This window comes from Aspergillus sydowii (genome assembly GCF_001890705.1).
Source record: "Aspergillus sydowii CBS 593.65 unplaced genomic scaffold ASPSYscaffold_14, whole genome shotgun sequence".
Classification (NCBI taxonomy): domain Eukaryota; kingdom Fungi; phylum Ascomycota; class Eurotiomycetes; order Eurotiales; family Aspergillaceae; genus Aspergillus; species Aspergillus sydowii.
The window spans coordinates 637829-658122 of record NW_024467872.1 but is presented as its reverse complement, the minus strand read 5'-3'; the positions used below and the strand labels follow the sequence as shown (position 1 = coordinate 658122).

Genomic DNA, 20294 nt, shown 5'->3' with positions numbered 1-20294 from the left:
GTCATATTACCATGTCGTGCAGTCCCGATTTGTCGACAACATCTGCATGCAATCTACAAACTACTATCTGCTCAATGGCTCGAACAGTTCCATGAAGCTTCTCTCGTCGACCTTCGTTGTACCGGCTGTCCGATCAGGAATTAGAAGACATTGCCAAGGAGGATCCTGTTATTCACAAACAACGGTTGCGACTATGTAGAGAAATTGAAGATCTTGAAACGGCCAGAAGGATTCTACTTTGAAACGCTATCTTTATGTCCACACTTCAGTGCTATGGGTAGGACACGTTAGTGTTCCTTGGTGGTCGGGATTCCTGCACTCATCTCTAATATGTATATAACCATTGTTACACTTTGAACAATACCTCTATTGTGCCTGGATCTGTTGGGCTGACTGTTTCACATCCTTTGCAACTTGCAGTAATGCATCCATGGCAGCGGCACTCCACGGCGCGATTTGCAGAAAACCATGACATAGTGTCTCGTAGTGATGCCAATTTACCTGATTGCCTGCCTCCTCTAACTTGGAGGAAAACTCGACCCCAACATCCCGCAGGCAGTCAAAGCCACAGGTGTAAATACTAGCAGGTGAGAGGCCCCTCAGTTTGGGTATTGGTTGTTGTCCTGGAGATATATACGGAGTTGACGGCGGCACTCCTGGGGGGATATAATTTCTCGCGAACTCGAAAATGCCATTACCTGGATGACAGTAAGAATGGCACAATTCAGCTACTGTGTAGAAAGTAGTCACTCACAGCTAAGATACGGCCCAGCATTATTTTCCGTCGCGGCACTGGTATCAAACGGTAGCCTCGCTTCAGGATAAAGTAGAAATATGCCCGCCATCTGCGCACGTCCTGCATCACGTCGTCTCAACGAGACCCCAGAAGTCATGTTCCCACCAGCACTATCCCCGGCTCCAAATACCAGATCAGGATCAACACTGCGCTCTTTACCCCCCGATCCGCGGAGCCAGTCGATCACATACTCATACTCATCCAGCTGCGTCGGGTACGACCACTCCGGCGCAAGCCGGTAGTCCACGAGATAAACCTGGAGACCGGCCTTCTCTGCAAGAATGCAGCATCCGTTCTCAAACTCGTCTCCGGATCCGACTGTGTACCCGCCGCCGTGGAAGTATATGAGTGCGGGGACTAGGCCGGACTTTGGGTCTTGCAGGGGTGTTGTAGGGTACAGGACTCGCAGGTTAATTATCCCCTGCGGACCGCGAATACCTGTGAATTCAACATGGCCGATCCTGGATTGCAGAGATTCAGGCTGGTTCGTGAAGCCGAATACCTCTGCGTGGATTCGCCGCTCTTGTAGGAGATTGCCCCCGCCTAGACAGAGCTGTGGGTTGGATTTGAGGAAGCTGGATACCTCGGGGTCGAGATCTGTTTTCCCTGCTGATCTGGATGCCATTATTATAATTATACTTCAAAACACGAAATATTGATATACGAGGAGTCACGGTGATCCAGGCTTTTACTGCCGAGGAAGCTGATCTAGATCTTAACGTCATAATGAAGTGACAATCAAGCCCCGTTGATTGACATGGTGTGCCGATCTACAACACATCTCCTCAATCAAGTCCTTTTCATCCCTCTAAAAATGTTCTGATATCACAATTGCATGGAGCTGACCTGTCGTGCCCGTTATCTCGCCCGAATATATAAAACCAGCAGCAGCATCTCTACCAGATTCTACCCCTCCACACAGTACTTCAAGCGACCATCGATACAATCGTTTCAGATACTAAATTCCAGAATGCAATCCGCCCTCCATCCCGTAATCGGTCCGAAGAAGGAAATCCACGACTTAACCGGTCGCGTTGCACTAGTTACCGGTGGTGCACTGGGTATAGGGTTCGCAGCTTCCCTACCCTACCTCCCACCTCCGCAGTCTCAGATACTAACCCAAGCAAATAAACCATTAGATATGAAATATCTCGCGCCTTCGCCCTAAACGGGGCGCGCGTGATAATGGTCAACCGCAAAGAAGAACAGGGCGAGGCCGCGATTGACAAGATTAAAGAGGAATCAGGGCAGAAGGCGCAGATCGAGTGGGTGGAATGCGACCTGGGGAATTTGAACCAGGTGAAGAATGTTTTTACGGGTATTTGCAAGAGCGAGGAGAGATTGGATCTTGTATGATATCCCCCCTTTATTTTCATCACCTTTATCATGGGGCGGTTTTAAAGCTTAGGATGGCGCGCTAATTAGGCATATGGTTAACCACAGCTCATCCTCTCCGCCGGCATCAACGCAAACCAATACGGCGAAACAGTCGACGGATACGAACGGATCTTCCAGGTAAACTGGCTTGGCCAGTTCTACGTCGTGAACCTCCTCTACCCGCTTCTCCGCAAGACATCCCAGAGGGCAGATACGCCTGCGCCACGGATCGTCTTCGAAGCGTCGGAGGTGCATCGCGCGACAACATCAAGCACGAAGTTCGCATCAAAGGAGGAAATCAACGACTCCAGTAAAGACCCGACGCAGCTGTACGCGCGCACAAAACTGGCAATCATACTCGGCGTGAAGTATGGGCTTTTGGACCGGGTAATTCGGCCGAATGAGGATCGGGTTTTTGCGCTCGCTGTGCATCCTGGTGCTGTGCGTATAGTTCCGTTCTCTTCCTCCTACCAAGAATTTATTACTGGTACTGACATGATGCAGGTCAACACGGCTATGCAGCAGCAATGGAAAGATGCGTACCCCGGTCTCCTAGGTAAACTGATAACAACGGCGATGACGACCATCGGCCGTAGTCCGGAACAAGGGTCCTTCAGTGCGCTGTATGCGGCTACAAGTCCCGAGGTCGAGGAGAAGGGCTGGAATGGGTACTACTTCACAGACCCAGGACAGCCGGGCAAGGAGACGGCCCAGGCATCGAATTTGGGACTGGGTGCAGCGTTGTGGGATTTGAGTCATAAGATGATTGAAGACAAGGTTGGTGAGGGAGGAATGGTGGATTGGGATGTAAAAGTATAAACAGGTAATATAACAGTGTTTGATAAAAGTAACTTGCGAGAATACAATCCCTTATGGTCCTTCAATGTCCTTCAATGTTACAGTCTGCCATCTACTAGCATATCAACATACCAGGTGCAAGTATATACAGTCTCTCACTCCGGCCCAACCAGATCCTTATGCGGCCACTTCCTAAACAAATCCATCATCTGGTCAAACGGTGCGGCGACCAATCCCACGGCCGTTTCAAATGGCGGTTTACTAGGCAGGTGAGGATGGGCTCTTGACGGGACAAAGATCTTCGTCCTCGTAAACGACTTGGCCAGACTCCGACTCTCGCGCGGGGAGAGCGTCTCCTCGAGGATCGCCAGGTCCTCCATCTCCTCGGCATGCATGTGCCTTCCCAGATCGTCCATCAGAGTCATGATCATCGGCTTGAAGTCTTTATTTGACGGATCGAGTTGTTGAAACGCCTTGAGGCGGTTTTTAGTCTGTACATCATGCATCGCTGTGGTCAGTCTTCTGATCCGGATAGACGCGGAATGGGTATAGATGATAGGTTTACCTCCTGGTTTTCCTGTCTTCCCTTCTTCGCAAGACGGTCACCGCCCTGGACGTGCTTCTCGAGTGCTGGGTATAGAACTAGTTCTTCGCCAACGGTGTTGCGCGCGACCTCCCAGACAAACAGGTTCTGCCAGCGGATCTGTTCATCGCGGTTGTCCGACGCAACGATGCGCTGGTAGATTGCTTGGATCGTAAGGTGATCCTGCTTGACTGTGGCGCTGATGCTGGGTGTCATGGCTATGCTTTGGTACGATAGATAGAGTCGTTGTTAATATGGTATCTAGACTTGTAAGATGACCGACAACCACCCCGACGGGTATATTCCGTACAGGTCATGAGGACCGCCGGTATATTCCTCATGCGCCAGTCTAGAACGGTTCTTTCGGATGTCCTCGACGTCATGGTGAAGGGGATAGAACCATGGTTCACCTTGCCATCTACTTCCGATCTTGACCCATAGCTAGTATACACGCGAACACCAAAATGCCATACAAGGCAGTCTAGTTCTTATCCATGCATTGGTTCTTCAAGACACCGCACAGACAATGAAGGCTAAATCAAGCCAATAATATTTCTCACATCTATTGTCCCGCCGTTATAGGTGGAACCTGGGACGCCGCCAATCTATCCTCTACGCAGATCAACTCCACGTTTCACATCTTAGCCGCGAGCGAGTCAACGGCCCTGACTCCTGACTCGTGCAGCAGATTAAAGTGGAAAGAAAGATTAATCTATCCAAAGCTGGACCTGAACTCGTCGTTTCTGCACGTTCGGCCCGTTCCTCATCAGGCAATGCTCTTCACCAAGTCTCCCTGGGCGGCGTCGCGCATTGATTCATGCCAATAAAGCATTAATATAAGATCGAGTGCGTATATAAAACAATCACAACCCCTGCATTCCCACCCCATATTCAGACAGCGTCCAAGCAGCACATCCAAGATCCTAACAACATGCAGCTCCCCCGAGCCCTCCTCCTCGCCTTCCTAGGCCTCACCACCTCAGCCAGCGCTCTCGTCGCCTTCCCCGGCGCAGAAGGCTTCGGCGCCAACGCCGTCGGCGGCCGCGGCGGCGATGTCTACGTCGTCACGAACCTCGAGGACTCAGGCGAGGGGTCCCTGCGTGATGCCGTGTCCGCGACCGACCGCATCGTCGTCTTCGCCGTCGGCGGAGTCATCAACATCGAGGACCGCCTTGTCGTTTCCAAGCGCGTGACGATTCTGGGACAGACGGCGCCAGGCGATGGGATCACGGTTTACGGGAACGGCTGGTCGTTTTCGAACGCGGATGATGCGATTGTGCGGTATATCCGGATGTATGCTGCTCCTCCCCCCACCCCCAATTCCATTCCTAGGTAGCGTCCCTTTATAGCAGGTTTCAGGAAGTTAATGTGTCTATAGTCGAATGGGCCGCGGCGGCGACTCAGGAAAGGACGGAATCACCATTGCAGAAGGCAAAAACATGATCTTCGACCATCTCTCCGTGTCCTGGGGCCGGGATGAGACGTTCTCGATCAGCGGGACGGCAGAGAATATCACGGTGCAGAACACGATTATCGCGCAGGGCCTGGAGACGCACTCGTGCGGGGGCCTGATGCAGACAGACGGCGGGGTGTCGCTGTTCCGGAACCTTTACATCGATAACAAGACGCGGAACCCAAAGGTGAAGGGGGTGAATGAGTTTACGAATAACGTGGTGTATAACTGGGGCGGCGGTGGGGGGTATATTGCTGGAGACTCGGACGGGGAGTCGAGTATGCTTCGTCCTTTCTCTCATCTGTATTTATTTCAATGCGATATAACTAACTGGTACCTACAGATGTCAACATCATCGGCAACTACTTCATCAGCGGCCCCTCGACCAGCGTGACGGCGTTTACGCGAGGAAACGCCAACTTCCACGGCTACGTGGAGAACAACTTCTACGACCCAGACCAGGATGGGACTCTGTCTGGCTCGGAACTCGGCGCTTCATCGGATAGCTACGGCGGCATGGAGATCATCGACACCAAGTACGACTACCCTGCTGTGGAGAATATCTTGACCCCCGATGAGGCCGTCACCTATGTTACTGAGAGTATGTCTTTCCCTTCTATCCACAATACATAAAGAGCCGAGTTCGCTAAGCGAGCGTACTATAGACGTCGGTGCCTCTCTTGTCCGCGACGACGTGGACACCAACCTCGTCCAGCAGGTCCTCTCATACGGAAAGGACGGCGCCTTGATCTCCGACGAGGACGACTTTGGTGGAGTTGGTGACTTGGACGGCGGCTCCACGCCGACTGATACCGATGGCGATGGTATCCCCGATGATGTGGAGGCCGATCTAGGGACTGATCCGAATGTGAAGGATTCGACAGAAATCGATAGCGACACGGGCTACTCGTGGTTGGAGGTTTGGGCCAACTCGTTGGTCCCTGCTAGTTATGCGTCGCAGGCAAACAGTACCAGCACACGGCGTTAGTATAGTAACATCGTTATAACATCATTGTATGTATTATGTTGTATATATCTGTGGCCATAGCTTTATTTTTGTTATCTCGCAACTATTCGTAAATATTAGCCCCTTTGCTTAAAAGCACCACATTCCTCCCAGGAGTATTCAAACACCAAGCAGAAATAATTGAACTTCATAGACTGTACGGTAACCCATCCTTAATCCACCTTCACTATACCCAATTTTTCGTTCTCGGGTTTGCTTCTCTGACTCCACTGCGGTGCCTCGTCCTCTCCCGCCTCCTCCTGCGCATCCCCCTCGGCTTTGGTCTCATGGATTGTCCTGGGATCATGCTCGGCAGGGGAGTAGATAGTTACCACCTCCAGCGGAACATCTCCCGCGTTCAGAAACTGATGTTGGGTTCCCGCGGGGACAATTACTACATCCCCCTCCTTGACCTTCTGTTCCTTGCCCGCCACAATCGCCTTGCCGGTGCCATGTGTGAAGAGCAGGATCTGGTCGACGGTGTGTTTCTAGTGCAAAAGTTAGTGTTCCCCATAATATACCTCGTGTGAATTCATGGTCCGCATACCTCGTCGCCTATTTCTCCATTCACTGGGATTTCCATTGCAACGAATTGCGAGTAAAGTCCGGTATGGACAACTTTGCGGAACACTCCAAAGGAGCGGTTCGGGGATAGGATCCCCGGAAGGTAGACCATCTCATTCGGGGGTGGGTTGCTGACCATCCTGTGTCCCTGGGCTGGGTGTGATTTTGTTGAGTATAGCTTGCGTGAGAAGCGAATCGGTTGTCGCGTTAATCTGGTATTCGCGAGGACGTCGAGGCGGAGGTTTCTGGATAGCTTAAATAGTGCGGGTCCATTCATCATCGATATAATTGATTTGCAATATTTCAGTGTCAGGCCATGGTTCTTATGTCGCGATGACTGGGCCTATTCGCCATCACTGTGTGGCTCGGTGGTGTCGGGTGTGACGTCGCCTTCCATCATGAGTAGGCGCATTCCACCTCTCAGATTAATCAGACACATGCGAGTAAACAGTTTGCCATATCGAGCGTCGAAGCGTGAGTTCTATATTTTGTAAGCGACTACAATGAAATTAGTTAATCAGCCCGGTTCTGGAAAGGTCGTATAGCATCAGCAGCCGAGTCTCGACGGAGGCGGCTCTCCGGTCTCGGATTGTCGCATCATCCGAACATCCATCAATAAAACAGTGAGCTCGGCCTCATTTGACTCTGCGAATAACATAACTATTTCTACTAGGGTCGAATCTTTCCAGACTTGTAGAAGTCCTGCTTAAAGTAGTTAGGCGTATTCGGCCGAACACGCGCCGGAATGGAGAGCAATTGCGACAGCCCAAACCGGTTTTGCCCTGATCTTCTTTCATGTATGGCTGGGCGATTGAGGTACCAGCGGCCCTTGCACAGCCATCGATGGAAGGATGGCCGAGCCTGCAAAGAATACAACCCCTCCGCTGGCTAAATCGCTAAGAACTCTGACCCAAGCCTAGCCTGTTGTTTCAACCATACATCTGCTTTGACGCTCCTTGCTGACGCCGGTGTGCACATCGAAAAAAGAGTTCCATACCGCATTATCCGCGCCACCTATGCAACCTCACCTTCTATATGCCACCTTATGTAGAGGAAGGTGATCTTGAGACCAGAAGTGCCAGAGGAACCCGAAGGGGTGGACCCAGTGGGGGGCCACGCGTGGAATGTTCATCCATACCAGCGTCGCTTTCCTCAGCGTCGTCAGGAGAACTTCGGATCGCGCATTCTCCTGCTGCCGACTGCTACCGATGCCAATATGTTACTTCAAACATCCCATTGGTCTGCACAATCTCCTCTCACAATGGCAACTCCAAGACTTTCCACATTAGAACGGAGCACGGTCATCCGAGGTGAAGGAGCTTTGGCTTGATCCTGAGCAAGGATATATCGGATCGACCAATAACCTCAACGCCACGAACATCTAGCGTTACTTCCCGTATGGCCAGCGTCGCATCATTCCCGATAGCCCTTGTGGAGGATTAATTGCATCATATTGCAGAAGGCGCCTGAATGATTGTCGGACGACGGCGAAAGTAACACAAGAGGCAACGGGTGCGTCTTATCAGACTCACAACTTGGTATTGATTTTCATAACTGGGGTTCATTGACCTCACAGTAAGAGCGCAAAACGCAGTGGGGCTCTGAATGCCAGGCTCAGAGGCTAGTTCATGGCTGCCTATGGAGGTGGAGACCATCGCACAGCCGAACGATTTCCGGACAAGAACAGAAATCTGGCAGGTCCTGTTCAGGCTGCTCCAAATCCGAGCGGCCGTGCATAATTGGCGCTCTCCACCTCCTGCTGTTATACCGGATCCTCTCGTCAGCGGGATGACGTCGGCCCACCTATGCGGCGTGGCGCCACCAATCATCCCAAGAGGCCGGGTGCGTCTTTAATTTCTTGATTAACCGAACTGGGGGAGGGATCAGCCTGCCATTCCGATTTGCCTGTGGTGTTCTCGTCCGCGGTCGAGGTCGTTAACGGAGCTCGTATACCCTCCTGGCCACGACGCTAGCCGCTTGGATTTCCCGCCATGGCCTTATCTTGGGTGGCTTGGGTCGAGAGGTGTGAGTCGTCGTGGCTGCCTGTAGGTCGCTGGAACGAGAAGGGGTCAGCAACCAGCGGAAAGTCAATTAGGATGAGGCAGACGAAATAATTGGTCACCATTCGGGGATGAGCGTGAAGCTGTCGAGTAAGCATGGATAGGATAGCGGCGAGGCCAAGGGGAAACAAGGGACGAGGCGGGAGGGGAAGAAGAGCATGGAAACTGGGAGGAGGAGGAGGGGCCCGGGCCAAGGGCGGTTCAGGTTCTTTTCCAGGCACGCCGGGAACAAATGACCTCAGCTTCTTCAGCTCCTCGCAGTTCGAAAACAAAGCTTCACTTTCCATCACCACATTTCCTCTGCCTCTGCTGGGCTTTCTATCAGAGCCTCGACCGTCCCAGAACCACGAACACTCCACGATGCAGCTGTCAATCCCCCAGGTCTTCTCCAGATTTCCTGTCTCCTCCCCCCCTCCCCCGCGTTGTCTCGCCGATCCGGTGGTCCACAGTGGGTGCAAAGCACTGGCAGGGAAAGCACACACCATCAGACGAGGTGGATTCGCGCCATCCAACGATGTGCCTCAGGCTCAGGACCCAGTGGCACTGCCTACTGCAATCGTTTAATGTCGCCCATGCATGCTCCACTTCCAATCCGACCCGAGGATCAAAACATGTCGCATTCAACTCATTCCTCGCATTTTTAGCTCAATGCGTGTCTCGTTTCAGAAGGATTGGCGAGGGTCCGGAGGCGACTGAATGGCGAGTCTGGCGAGTACATGGCCTGGATGGACGATATAAAGGCCGTGGCAACGTCCGCAGAACCAGCTAGCATGTCTCTGTTCCGCATTCTTCTCTTGCCCTTCAGATTACATTCCCTCCTATCTCAGAGCCCTCCGTAACTTCAGCTGTACCTTCAACATGATTTCGAAGATAGATCCCGCTGTTGAGTCCGACTCTAACGTCCCTGTGGCCCCGTACCTTCCTCAAATCTGCAAGGACTCTCTTGACGAGAAGGTCATCATCATTGTTGGTATGTGCCTGACGTTTCTATCTCTACAACACTACTAAACAGACTTTAGGTGGGGCCAACGGCATTGGTGCAAGCCTTACCCAGCTGTGCTGCTCTAATGGAGCTTATGTGATAATCGGAGATATCGATGACTCCCGCGGAGAGCGGATGGCCAGCAAATGTGTTGAGAACTGGCCTGTCTACTGGGACCCTTCTCAGCCTCCCAAACCACCACGCTCTGTCTTCCAGAAGACCGATGTGACGGACTACCAAGCTGTCCTGGACCTCTTCGAAAACACTTTCAAGAAATACAAGCGTATCGACCATGTCGTCGTCACTGCTGGCAACACTGAGACCGACGAGGCATGGTTCGATCACACCCTGAACCTCACCCAAATCCGCAAAGTAAGAAATCTACCAAATGGCTATGGTCTCTAGCTCTAATGTTCATCCAGGCTCCATCAAGCAAAGACATCGATGTGAACTTAGTCGGGACTCTTTACGTCACCCGCATCGCCAGCGTTTACCTCCGCCACAACCGCGGCCCCGGCGTCGACCGCTCTATTCTCCTCTTCTCCTGTGCCGCCGGCTTCAAGGAGACCCCTGTCGTATCCGTCTACCAAGCCGCGAAGCACGGTGTCCAAGGACTTATGCGCTCTCTCCGCTCCAACCTCAATTCGCCATACAGGCACAGCATCCGTATTAACACTATCTGCCCTTGGGTTACGCAGACCAACAACAACTTCCCCAAGACTGTGGCGGAGCGCTGGACAGAGGAAGGCCTACCCATCAGCCTTCCCGAGGACGTGGCCAAGGTTTCCGCTGGCGTTCTGTGCGACGACTCCCTCCATGGCACCTCCATGTACGTCGCTGGCACACGCGCCTGGGAAATCGAAAACAACATCGACCGCCTAGAATCCCAGTGGCTCGGCGAAGAACCTTCCCAGATCCTCGCCCAGGGGCAGAGCGTTCTAAAGGAGGTATTCGCTGCGTGAGGCGTAGGCTGGCCTACATCATGCAATAACTGCACTGTTTGAGATTTCATTGATACCCACCTTCATTCTTAAATTCTCCGCCAGCAAAATTACTATTAAACGGTAAATTCGAAGACCTGCTATGATGATTACTAGATTGGATACAGGATGAACGCTAGCTAGAACTGCCGGGATACAGGTCTTGATGATCATGACGTTTATGCTGCTTACTATTATGCAATACAATTATATATCCATCTTCCTAAACTCATTCCCTACTTCAGAGTTAGTCGATTACACAATGTAAGCGCAGGCGCCCCACCCAATACTGTAGGACAAATGTTCTGCCCGCTTGCCGCCACCACCGCCGTTGAGCTATCTGCAGCCACTTCGTCCAAATTATTTGATGATCAACAGTCTCCGGCAGCATCCCACCCACCATCGGCGTCGTGTCACTCCGAAGAGAGATGCTCGGCGATCACTTCCATCGAAACTTGTTTCAGGGGTTGACCGAATTCACATGAATGAGAAAATATTAATCATTAGCATCTCTAAACTTTATATCGTTAGGTATATGTACCAACTGCCCAATGGTAAGCCTTTCGCCACCTGGACCATGTGAAGAATGCACACCGTGAATCTTAACTCTACAGGATGAAAGTTTACAAATATGTATAGCAAGCTCCAAAATAGTAAATATTTACCATAATTAGGCGGAAGGTCTAGCCGTCCAAAAAGTGTAGCATTTTCACGCCAGCTGTCCAAAATAGCCCCTGCCTCTAGCAACCCTTGGCCGACACTCAACCAACATGGAGGGCGCCTCTAGGTAATTAGGAATTTCCGAGTTGGTATCCTGGTGTCTATTCTGGAGTAGTTGAATCTAGAAGAGCAAATATGATTTAGTAAGGGAACTTATCGAACAATTATTTATTTTTTTGAATTGTTCTGCCAGGGTATCAGGGCAACTCACATCGTCAAACTCCCGCAACAATACAACAACCGCCTTTTTCGCGTGTAGCCAAGCAGCTTCTAACTTTGGACAATGAGGCACACAAGCCGTAAACGGTAAAAGGGATTCTTCCATACAGGCGCGCTGTCGCCGATTCACAGAAAGCCAACGCTCAGGGCGGAATATAGTCGGGTCATTTCCATATATAGACTCGTTCGCTAAGATTAGGTACGGGTGCCACATCACCGTAGTTCCTTGGCGTATCTGGGTGAAGGATAACGGTATATCCCGAGGTCCAGTTTTGATTCCTATACCGGTAGGATGGTTTTGCATTAAGGCTAGCCTCATTGTCTCCTTCAGAACGGCGTCTAGGTAAAAGGCTCCTGTGAAGTCTCCCGAGTGGGGGACCGTTGTTCGGTTCCAAAACCGCGGCATGTTGTCTATTTCGTTCCGTAGTCTGCGGAAGATTCTTGGTTGATTCAGTAGAAACACGAATACGGACACTATGGTCGCTGTTATTGTTTCAATACTGGTGGCTATGACGGACGATTCATAGGGACGGCCAGCGTCTTTGTAGACCCCCCGAGCGGAGACTGGATAATGCCCGTATGCTGGTGCCGATACGTCGTTCGAGAGACCATAGCATGAGAAGCGATCTCTCTTGAGAATGTAAACAGGGCCTCGCAATAACATTTCCTCTATTGTCGTGAAAAATGAAGAGCTGGGTTCGGCCTGGCTCCTGCTATGGGGCTCAGCAAGATGAACACCACTTAAGAACCAGGCTCTGAGCTCATCTGCGAACAGCCGCAGGGACATGCTCAGGTCGATAGTTCGGTGTCGCCGGATTGTCCGGACAGTGTCTCGCATGGCCTCCGCGACGGCATCTTCATGTCCGAATAGTTCCTGTTGATCGGACGGTCGATCCTCCTGGTTATTCCGGCTGAACTGGGTTGCAGTCAGTTATACGCCCGTGTGTACACAAAATCAAGATACGAACGAACCTCATCTAGAGCCCGTGCACGATATATGCTTACAATATCGCGAGCATCACTCAAGCTAATAACGTCCGGTCCCAAGCGCACGGCTTTCCCATACTTCCGATGCAATTGGGCTAGGCATCGATTGTAGCCCGAGGACCGCTGCGCTCTCACCCTCCAAAGATCTGAAAACGCAGTAAATACAGGTCCTGGGATGTGCCTCACGCGGCGATAATTATAAAGAAGATGGAATAGACCTGCGACCACTAAAGCCAGCGCGGCCGCAATTACGCACGCGACCATGGCCGAGGGCGTCCGAGGAAAGCACAGTGAAGCATTATCATGTGGACTGGCAGCGGTGATTTCATAACCAGACCAGTAAACGTAAGTAGTCAAATCAAGTTCACTCAATTTCCAGTGGCACGATTCTATTCTGCATTTTAATCGAAAGGGGAACGCGACAGCCCGTCGGCGCGAGGCAGTTATATTAAAGGATGGCGGCCGCTAGATCCCGAAATCGGGGACCCGGGACGTCCCGAGATTAATCAACTCCAAGCCCGGGGGAATTGATGCTGTTCAAACCCCAAAGGTACTTCGCTCTTGATTGTTCTCCATTGTTGTTGACTCAATTGAATGTCGACTTCAGTCACCGCTACTCCATGCATGCGCAGCTGCCTTCCACACTCGGGTCTGTCACCCACCCACAACTGCCTGTGCTCGGGCAGCATTCTCTCCTAAGAGGCCAGCCCATATGCATGATCTCTTGGTGGGAGACCCGAAGAGAGTTCCCTGACGATTTCTTGTCTGGCTAACCCGTTGAAATCTAGGTTTTAGGCCGAAGAACATAGGGTTATATATAGTCTTGGGGGCCCCGGAGTTGCGTCTAGTGGTGCTAATCTGCTCGCTATTGTAACAAACCAGCTTATGCGCGAGGACAGGCGGTTCAAAAGGGGCCCAGAATTAGATCGGAAGCGACGACGTCAAGTGCCCCGCGTTTGCTACCGTATGGGTCTCAGGCGCCATGACCACCGTCGCGTGGTTCCAACATTCAAGCAGTTGACCTGCATATTCCGCCACTTAGGTGATCCATGGCGAATGGCGTCTTTGGAAGCACCAATTCTCACAAAATGCATCCTTCAAAATACCCGATTATCTGAAGGGGACTTCGAGGTCAAAGGTCGAATCGTAGATCGATATGACCATGGCGACTAAACAACATCAGGGACTTAGGCAGTGCCTTGCCGGTGGTCTTTATCATTATACAGTTCAGCTAAGGTTAGCTTACTCCTGTGATGCGCCCGACCTGCGGGAATACAGCTTGATGCCATCGTAACAGCCAAGACACAAACCACTTCCCAGCATAGCTGCGACACAAGTCAAAGGGGCGCCTCGAAACAGACCTCGAACTCCGTCCGCCACAAGAATGCTGCGCGCAACGGCAATTGGTCGGTGAGATTATGTTGAAGTCCATTTCGAGCCACTAATTCCGGGCTATTTGGTATAATTATCTTTGGTGGCAACGAGCTCTGGCTAGCCCGGCTTCCTGCAGCGAGTCGCACTCGCGTCTTTACCACACCAATCGGAAAATCAGCGAAACAGCAGCACCCACCACTCCTGCAGAGAGCAAACTCCTCTGACTTGTTCTTGCGTGGTCGGAGGGGTTTCAAATCTATCTAGCCAGGACGTCTTGAAGTATTCATACAGACAAAATGTCATGGTGGTACCGGGGAGATAACTAGCTACAAGAACCGTGTACCCCGCCCACAGCTTCCGAGATGGCTCGTAAGCTGGCGAGGCATGGCCAAGTCAGGATACTTATTGGCCCCTGACTTGGAAACCTGTGCGTCTTGCTTCAGTACTTCTGCTGGATCGAGGATGGCACAGGACTCAAGCTCGGCAGCTACGCTGCTGATTGCATGGGCTACTGCTGCGAGCATCTTTTCTGAGCCTGTCTCTTCACTGCCATTTAAAAGGGCAGATTTTGCAGTTTCATAGATGTAAAATAAGGCAACGGATGAGGGTATGGCTGTAACCATTCAAGGACCAATGCCTTGGTAAAGCCCGCGGAACATGGTCAGTCGAAACCCGCCTTTGATGTTTTTGTATGTCACCAAATACCCAGGGGACTGGATACGCGCGATCAGCGTATCAACAGGGTGGATGATGAATTCCACTGCCATAGTGGAAACCCCTGCAGAGTTCGTACTCAATCAGCCATTTCCAAGTTGACGGTCACCACAGTGCTTACATACGATCGGTATATCTACAGTAGAGCTCCAATGCATGGCGATATGTGTCGTTAATTTTACGTTTATAAAGTTGTTGGATGACTGTACATATAATTAGTTCATGACAAAACACCCTATACCATCGTAACCTTTATACGGCCAGCTGCAATAAGCAAAAGCAAGGGGTTGGTGGATCGGAGTCCGCGGCTTCTATTGACTTGTATAGTATTCCCGATGTCCGTCGAGTTGCTTCACGCTGCCCGGGTCTGAGTAACGAAGAGCTAAGGGAAACAATACGTAGGTGTCGTATTGTTGAACTTCAGCCTCAGTGAGTTTGGGGAGCCGATCCACCATACTTAACATGGCAAATGGTGTCATCTGCCCGGGGTCTGGCCGGTTCGCTGCCAACCATAATTGCATATGGCAACCTTCAGGGCTAAAGGTCAGCAAAGAAGTCTGTTTTACACATATCCTCGATGTAATCTATCCATCTGAAATGTTGAATGTCTTGTATTATGAATAGACAAAGGAAAACATGTCACCAGAGGCTGACCTAATCACAATCACATGCGTGCGACAGAAATGCCAAGGGAAAAATGAGTCTTCTTCCCTCTCGCGATGCCGGAGAAAACTCCCAAGTCTTCCGTGAATAATGCAAGCTGCATTCTCACAAAACCATGCAGGTATCTGACCTGTCATCATGCCACTTTTCGTCTCCGGTCTCCGCTGATTCGTGCGCTGCGCTGCAGGCCTCGTGTCTCTGTGTCTCCGCGTTCGCCCTGAGAATGCTCTGACATTTCCCTACCCCGCCTAGGTACAGAAAGCGTTACCAGTCACATTGATCCTCGCAGCCTGCTTGGTGCCACTTCCAGCTCCTCGCCTCTTTCTATTTCTCCTCGTGCCTTTGTCGGCCGATCATTTCCTTGACGCAACTCCCCTCTTGTCATTTACTCCGACGTGATCATGGGCAAACCTCCAGCAGCTATATTCGTTGCTCGGTACGCAATAACATTTCGCACCTTATAACCCCTAAACAACGTTGATTAACTGTTCAAAATAGGCACGGCGCGCGTCTAGATGCTGCCAACAAAGACTGGCACTTGACTTCTTCAACGCCCTATGACCCACCTTTATCGTATGGTGGCTGGCTCCAGTCGCGCGCTCTTGGGTCACGCATAATCAATGAGGTGCGTTCGTTGGAGGACCAACTAGATGGATCGACGCACGATGCCCAAGACTCGCACCTACAAGCCCGTCGTCCTCGAGAGCGAAAACAGAAGCCCAGAATTATTATTCATACCTCCCCTTTCCTGCGCTGCGTGCAAACGGCCATCGCCATTAGCTCTGGTATCAACCAAAACTATACCGACCTCGAATCTCTACACGTATCACGACTCCCGGCGTCACCCAATTCAAACAGCACCCCTGTTATACCCGAGTCAGTAACCAGTCCCGTGTCAGGGACTCACTCTAAAAATAACCCACGGTCCCTTCTACGCGTCGACGCTTGTCTTGGAGAATGGCTGAACCCCGAGTACTTCGAGAGCATTATTCCTCCCCCCAAATCAGAGAGAATGGTTGCCAACGCAAAGACAGAGCTATTGCGCCGTGATGAGAGCATCATCCCAGCGGCCGACAAGCAAGCTACTCCAACCGTACGCCATTTTCCTGGCGGCTGGAGCAGTTCGATTCCCAGCCAGGAGAAAGAGGAACTCAAAAACGAAGCTGAGTCCACTCCCACTTCCACCAACTCGGGACAAAATTCGGGACAAAGGAATCGCGCTGGTAGTTACGATTCGTTGAAGGCAATACACACACCATGGGGCCGACGAATGTTGAAGGTCAACACAGATATCCCCGCCGTCCCTGACTCGGCATATTCACCACCTATCCCGAGTTACGCGATATCGCCGTCGAATCCTATTCCAGATGGTTACGTAACACATGCGCGTGATGCTTGCGTCCTGGTTGACTATCAGTGGGATAGCATGCGTGAACCGCAGAACTGGGGCAGCGGAGGTGAGTATGGTGATGAATGGAGCACCATGCTTACCCGCTTTAGCAACAGTATTGAGCGGATGATCTCATGGTACCAAAGCGACGATGCTTTGACGGCACCCACTCATCGCCGGACCCGTTCGCAGTTACAATTCTTGGGACAGGACGAAGTGGACGATTCTAACGTCGATACCATTTTAATAATCGTGACACATGGAGCTGGTTGCAACGCGCTGATCGGTGCGCTATCGGGACAACCGGCGCTGGTGAGCGTTGCCACAGCGTCTCTCACACTCGCTGTTCATAAGGATTGTATGAAAGAGGCATTGCCGGTCCGCGGGCAAGCAAACAAATATGACACCCGCAGTAAAGCGTCCGGGCCGGAAGATTATAGCCTAGTCGAGGTCGCATCAACAGATCATTTGCGACCCGGAACAAGTCCGAGTACCTCGATCCGCTCTCCCACAACGAGCAGTATACCACCTCCGTCCATTCCTTCATATCGACATCGTTCGACAATCTCCTCAGGCCCCATTTTACTAAGCCCGTCTCTAAGACCAGGTATGGGCCTGCATTCGTGGACAACACCTCGGGCCTCCTCAGGGCTCTGGGGCTCTGTTTCAGGCAACCGCGGTACGGCCGACGATCTGGTTCCCAATTTTGGAAGTCCTGTCTCTCCACCCTCGTCATCGCTTTCAAAAATGGATGGTCCCAGCGTGAACCCAGGACAAACTTCCGAGGAGTCAACATCGTCAGAACAACTACCGCAACGAACACCATCCCAACGCGGTCTCTGGCGAAGCGCGCCGCTTAACGAAGAACGATCTGCTCATTCAAATCGGCGTTCGACGGTAGCCGAGAGACCACTATGAATCTTTCTTGTGAATACCACTTCCTGTTGTTATTTTGCATTCCCCTCACACACCCAGGCGTTCAGGTGCCTGATGAAATTTACGTTTAACGACTGAAACGATTTGGCATTTCAAGGAAATCGAGTTGACAGACTGGGTCTTTGAGAGACTGGGTCTTTGAGTTATGACTCCATTATGTCTTCTCAATCCACGTACAAGAACGCATCCCAATAGAAATATTTTTACCTACCTTACTAGTTATCAGAGCCAGCATAGGATCTACAATAACTCAATAACCTTCCACTAAAGTAGCCTGGTCGATCCTCCGCAATACGTAATCGCTGATTGGCGGGGCAAGTCTTGGTGCCTGGGTGCCTGACAGCAATTGTCCCGCAGCTCCCGTGAGCTCACCGTGTCCAAACAATGTTTCCTTTTGTTTCTCCCCCTTCCTTGGCCCTCCCTTCTCGTCGCTGCGTATTCAGGAGCAATCTGCCCCCTTTTGCATATATAAGCGCCCATCATGACGTCCATTGAAACCGAAGGCTCCTCCGTGACCTATTCTTCTGAAAGAGCCGGCGCCCCCGACCTCCGCCTTATCCACTACAATGACGTCTATCACGTTGAGTATGCCACCCCTTCAAATCCTTTGTTTCCGGATACTTTCAGTATGGACTAATTGATGCTTGAAGACCGGGTTCCGCCGAGCCAGTAGGCGGCGCACCGCGTTTCCAGACCATCATAAACCACTATCGATCACATTCCAGCTTCGAGGGCCAACCTGCCCCCCTCACCTTCTTCTCCGGCGATGCATTCAATCCCAGCCTCGAGAGTACGGTTACAAAAGGGAGGCATATGGTTCCCTTCCTCAACAAAGTAGGGACGGACGTGGCCTGCATGGGAGTGAGTCGATCCAGGAGCCATCGATAGTGTGGAATCTTGTTATTGTGGTTGTCTGACACTTGGTAGAATCATGATCTTGATTTTGGCGTTGCGCAATTCCGCCATCTGCGCGACCAGTGCAAATTCCCTTGGCTTTTAGCCAATGTCTTAGATCCAGCACTGGGCGAGGGTGTGCCGATTGCGAACTGCGAGAAAACATGCATGTTGACATCTTCGAATGGAATAAAAGTGGGGGTAATCGGTCTTGGGGAACGCGAATGGTGCGCCATACATGTCTCATTCCATGCGAATCCGGTACTAATTTTCTCATTCCTACAGGCTAGGAACGATCAATTCTCTTCCCCCTGATCTTATCTACCAATCCGCTTCAAAGACCGCGATCGAGCTGGTCCCGGGTTTGCGAGAGCAAGGAGCAGAAATAATTATTGCAGTCACGCACCAACGAGAGCCAAACGACTATAAGCTAGCAAAGAACATACCCTATGGGATGATAGATATTATCTTGGGAGGACATGACCATTTCTACGGCCATGCGTTCCTGAATGGCGTTCACGTCCTGCGATCAGGTACCGACTTTAAGCAGCTTAGCTATATCGAGGCCTTCCGGAAAACAGACGGTCCAGGCTGGGACTTCAATATTATTCGCCGGGACATAAACCGAGCGATACCCGAGGAACCGTCAAGTGTAGCTCTAGTTGCTAAGCTTACATCCAGTTTAAAGGCTAAGTTAGATAAGCCCGTTGGATACACCGTCCGTCCACTTGACGGACGATTCTCCACCGTGCGCTGCCGAGAGTCTAATTTGGGGAACTTTGCCTGCGATCTGATGCGCTTCTATTATCGCGCTGACTGTGCGTTGATGGCGGGAGGTACTATTCGTGGTGACCAAATATACCCTCCTGGAGTACTCCGCTTGCGCGATGTTCTGAACTGTTTTCCTTTCGAAGATCCTGTCGTGCTACTACGTCTAAAGGGCAAGGCCCTTTTTGATGCGCTAGAAAATGGCGTAAGCCAACTTCCGGCCTTGGAAGGCCGCTTCACACAGGTTTCCAATATCAACTTTAGTTTCAACCCAACCGCGCCTACCGGCTCTCGCATCAACTGGGCTAAGGTAGGCGGGAAACCGATCGATTTCGAACAGAGCTATACACTAGCTACCAGGGGCTACATGGCACGTGGGAAAGACGGCTTCGCCTCCCTTCTCGTTCAATCCGAAGGCGGCGAGGTAGAAGAGCTCGTCGACGAAGAAAGCGGAACCCTCATCAGCACATTAATACGACAATATTTCCTAAGTCTGAAGGTCCTGGGTAAATGGCAACGCCTGGGAAAGAGCATGACCCGACATTGGGCAGATGTGCAGAAGAACATGCAAGACAGTGGCTTCCTAAAACCGCCCTCCGCCCTCCCATCGCCAAACGCAGAAAAGGTTCCCAGCCATTTACAACGCCCGCCCATTCAACGCAAACAGCATTACTACTACGGCCGCTTCGCCGAAGCCCACACGCAAGCCGTAAGCGAGGAAGCAAAAGAGCCAGCGACAGACGATTCAATGGACTCGGATTCCGACGAAGATCCGGACATCCTTATCTCTCCGCGGCCAATCACCAACTACGTCACCCTCCCCGCGCGATCAGCGGAAGACGAGGAGTACCGCCTACGGCTGGCTCGGTGGGCGACGCGCCGGTGGTTGCGCAAGGTTGGGATCAGTTCGACTATGGACCACGAAAACCAGGATGATCCATTTACACCGACGTGGACGCCAGGAATTTCGCCCCGGCTGGAGGGCAGGATTGTTATTGAGGAGAAAGCGTGAGCATATTCAAGGCTGGAG

The 20294-nt window shown here is 51.5% G+C and overlaps 11 protein-coding genes across 11 annotated transcripts; 5 read left to right on the top strand and 6 right to left on the bottom strand.

The window, feature by feature from the left end:
* Window positions 1-366: 366 nt before the first annotated feature.
* Window positions 367-1421, bottom strand: ASPSYDRAFT_35771 (alpha/beta hydrolase; the record flags this gene model as incomplete). Its single annotated transcript, XM_040845367.1, has 2 exons — window positions 367-698; window positions 755-1421. The coding sequence occupies 2 exons, from the start codon at window positions 1419-1421 to the stop codon at window positions 367-369; spliced, it is 999 nt and encodes a 332-aa protein (XP_040698068.1).
* A 345-nt stretch (window positions 1422-1766) lies between these two features.
* ASPSYDRAFT_186378 (short chain dehydrogenase/reductase family protein) lies at window positions 1767-3045 on the top strand (the record flags this gene model as incomplete). Its single annotated transcript, XM_040843574.1, has 4 exons — window positions 1767-1864; window positions 1936-2146; window positions 2240-2614; window positions 2678-3045. 4 exons carry the CDS (start codon window positions 1767-1769, stop codon window positions 2990-2992), a joined length of 999 nt encoding a protein of 332 aa, XP_040698067.1. The 3' UTR covers window positions 2993-3045.
* An 81-nt stretch (window positions 3046-3126) lies between these two features.
* ASPSYDRAFT_94018 (hemerythrin domain-containing protein) lies at window positions 3127-3770 on the bottom strand (the record flags this gene model as incomplete). Its single annotated transcript, XM_040852924.1, has 2 exons — window positions 3127-3462; window positions 3537-3770. The coding sequence occupies 2 exons, from the start codon at window positions 3768-3770 to the stop codon at window positions 3127-3129; spliced, it is 570 nt and encodes a 189-aa protein (XP_040698066.1).
* Window positions 3771-4452: 682 nt separating this feature from the next.
* On the top strand, window positions 4453-6355 carry plyC (polysaccharide lyase family 1 protein). The gene is made up of 4 exons (XM_040851118.1): window positions 4453-4847; window positions 4933-5285; window positions 5351-5608; window positions 5673-6355. The coding sequence occupies exons 1-4, from the start codon at window positions 4486-4488 to the stop codon at window positions 5993-5995; spliced, it is 1296 nt and encodes a 431-aa protein (XP_040698065.1). The 5' UTR covers window positions 4453-4485; the 3' UTR covers window positions 5996-6355.
* On the bottom strand, window positions 6181-6956 carry ASPSYDRAFT_50306 (cupin domain-containing protein). Its single transcript, XM_040848041.1, has 2 exons — window positions 6561-6956; window positions 6181-6501 (listed from the first exon to the last, which is right to left on the bottom strand). The coding sequence occupies exons 1-2, from the start codon at window positions 6852-6854 to the stop codon at window positions 6187-6189; spliced, it is 609 nt and encodes a 202-aa protein (XP_040698064.1). The 5' UTR covers window positions 6855-6956; the 3' UTR covers window positions 6181-6186.
* Window positions 6957-8488: 1532 nt separating this feature from the next.
* On the bottom strand, window positions 8489-9536 carry ASPSYDRAFT_496185 (uncharacterized protein). The gene has a single exon (XM_040847872.1). It carries the CDS (start codon window positions 9120-9122, stop codon window positions 8547-8549), a length of 576 nt encoding a protein of 191 aa, XP_040698063.1. The 5' UTR covers window positions 9123-9536; the 3' UTR covers window positions 8489-8546.
* On the top strand, window positions 9496-10902 carry ASPSYDRAFT_1162358 (uncharacterized protein; the record flags this gene model as incomplete). Its single annotated transcript, XM_040840104.1, has 3 exons — window positions 9496-9603; window positions 9650-9991; window positions 10042-10902. 3 exons carry the CDS (start codon window positions 9496-9498, stop codon window positions 10579-10581), a joined length of 990 nt encoding a protein of 329 aa, XP_040698062.1. The 3' UTR covers window positions 10582-10902.
* A 198-nt stretch (window positions 10903-11100) lies between these two features.
* ASPSYDRAFT_211112 (putative cytochrome P450 monooxygenase) lies at window positions 11101-12789 on the bottom strand (the record flags this gene model as incomplete). The annotated part of the gene is made up of 2 exons (XM_040844006.1): window positions 11101-12412; window positions 12544-12789. 2 exons carry the CDS (start codon window positions 12787-12789, stop codon window positions 11441-11443), a joined length of 1218 nt encoding a protein of 405 aa, XP_040698061.1. The 3' UTR covers window positions 11101-11440.
* A 299-nt stretch (window positions 12790-13088) lies between these two features.
* On the top strand, window positions 13089-13761 carry ASPSYDRAFT_50302 (uncharacterized protein). Its single transcript, XM_040848040.1, has 2 exons — window positions 13089-13252; window positions 13321-13761. The coding sequence occupies exons 1-2, from the start codon at window positions 13238-13240 to the stop codon at window positions 13696-13698; spliced, it is 393 nt and encodes a 130-aa protein (XP_040698060.1). The 5' UTR covers window positions 13089-13237; the 3' UTR covers window positions 13699-13761.
* A 114-nt stretch (window positions 13762-13875) lies between these two features.
* ASPSYDRAFT_50299 (uncharacterized protein) lies at window positions 13876-14765 on the bottom strand. The gene has a single exon (XM_040848039.1). The coding sequence runs from the start codon at window positions 14520-14522 to the stop codon at window positions 14226-14228; it is 297 nt and encodes a 98-aa protein (XP_040698059.1). The 5' UTR covers window positions 14523-14765; the 3' UTR covers window positions 13876-14225.
* Window positions 14766-15677: 912 nt separating this feature from the next.
* On the top strand, window positions 15678-20276 carry ASPSYDRAFT_161135 (putative 5'-nucleotidase; the record flags this gene model as incomplete). The annotated part of the gene is made up of 6 exons (XM_040842963.1): window positions 15678-15712; window positions 15775-17273; window positions 18076-18187; window positions 18253-18463; window positions 18530-18723; window positions 18782-20276. The coding sequence occupies 6 exons, from the start codon at window positions 15678-15680 to the stop codon at window positions 20274-20276; spliced, it is 3546 nt and encodes a 1181-aa protein (XP_040698058.1).
* Between the last annotated feature and the right edge of the window lie 18 nt (window positions 20277-20294).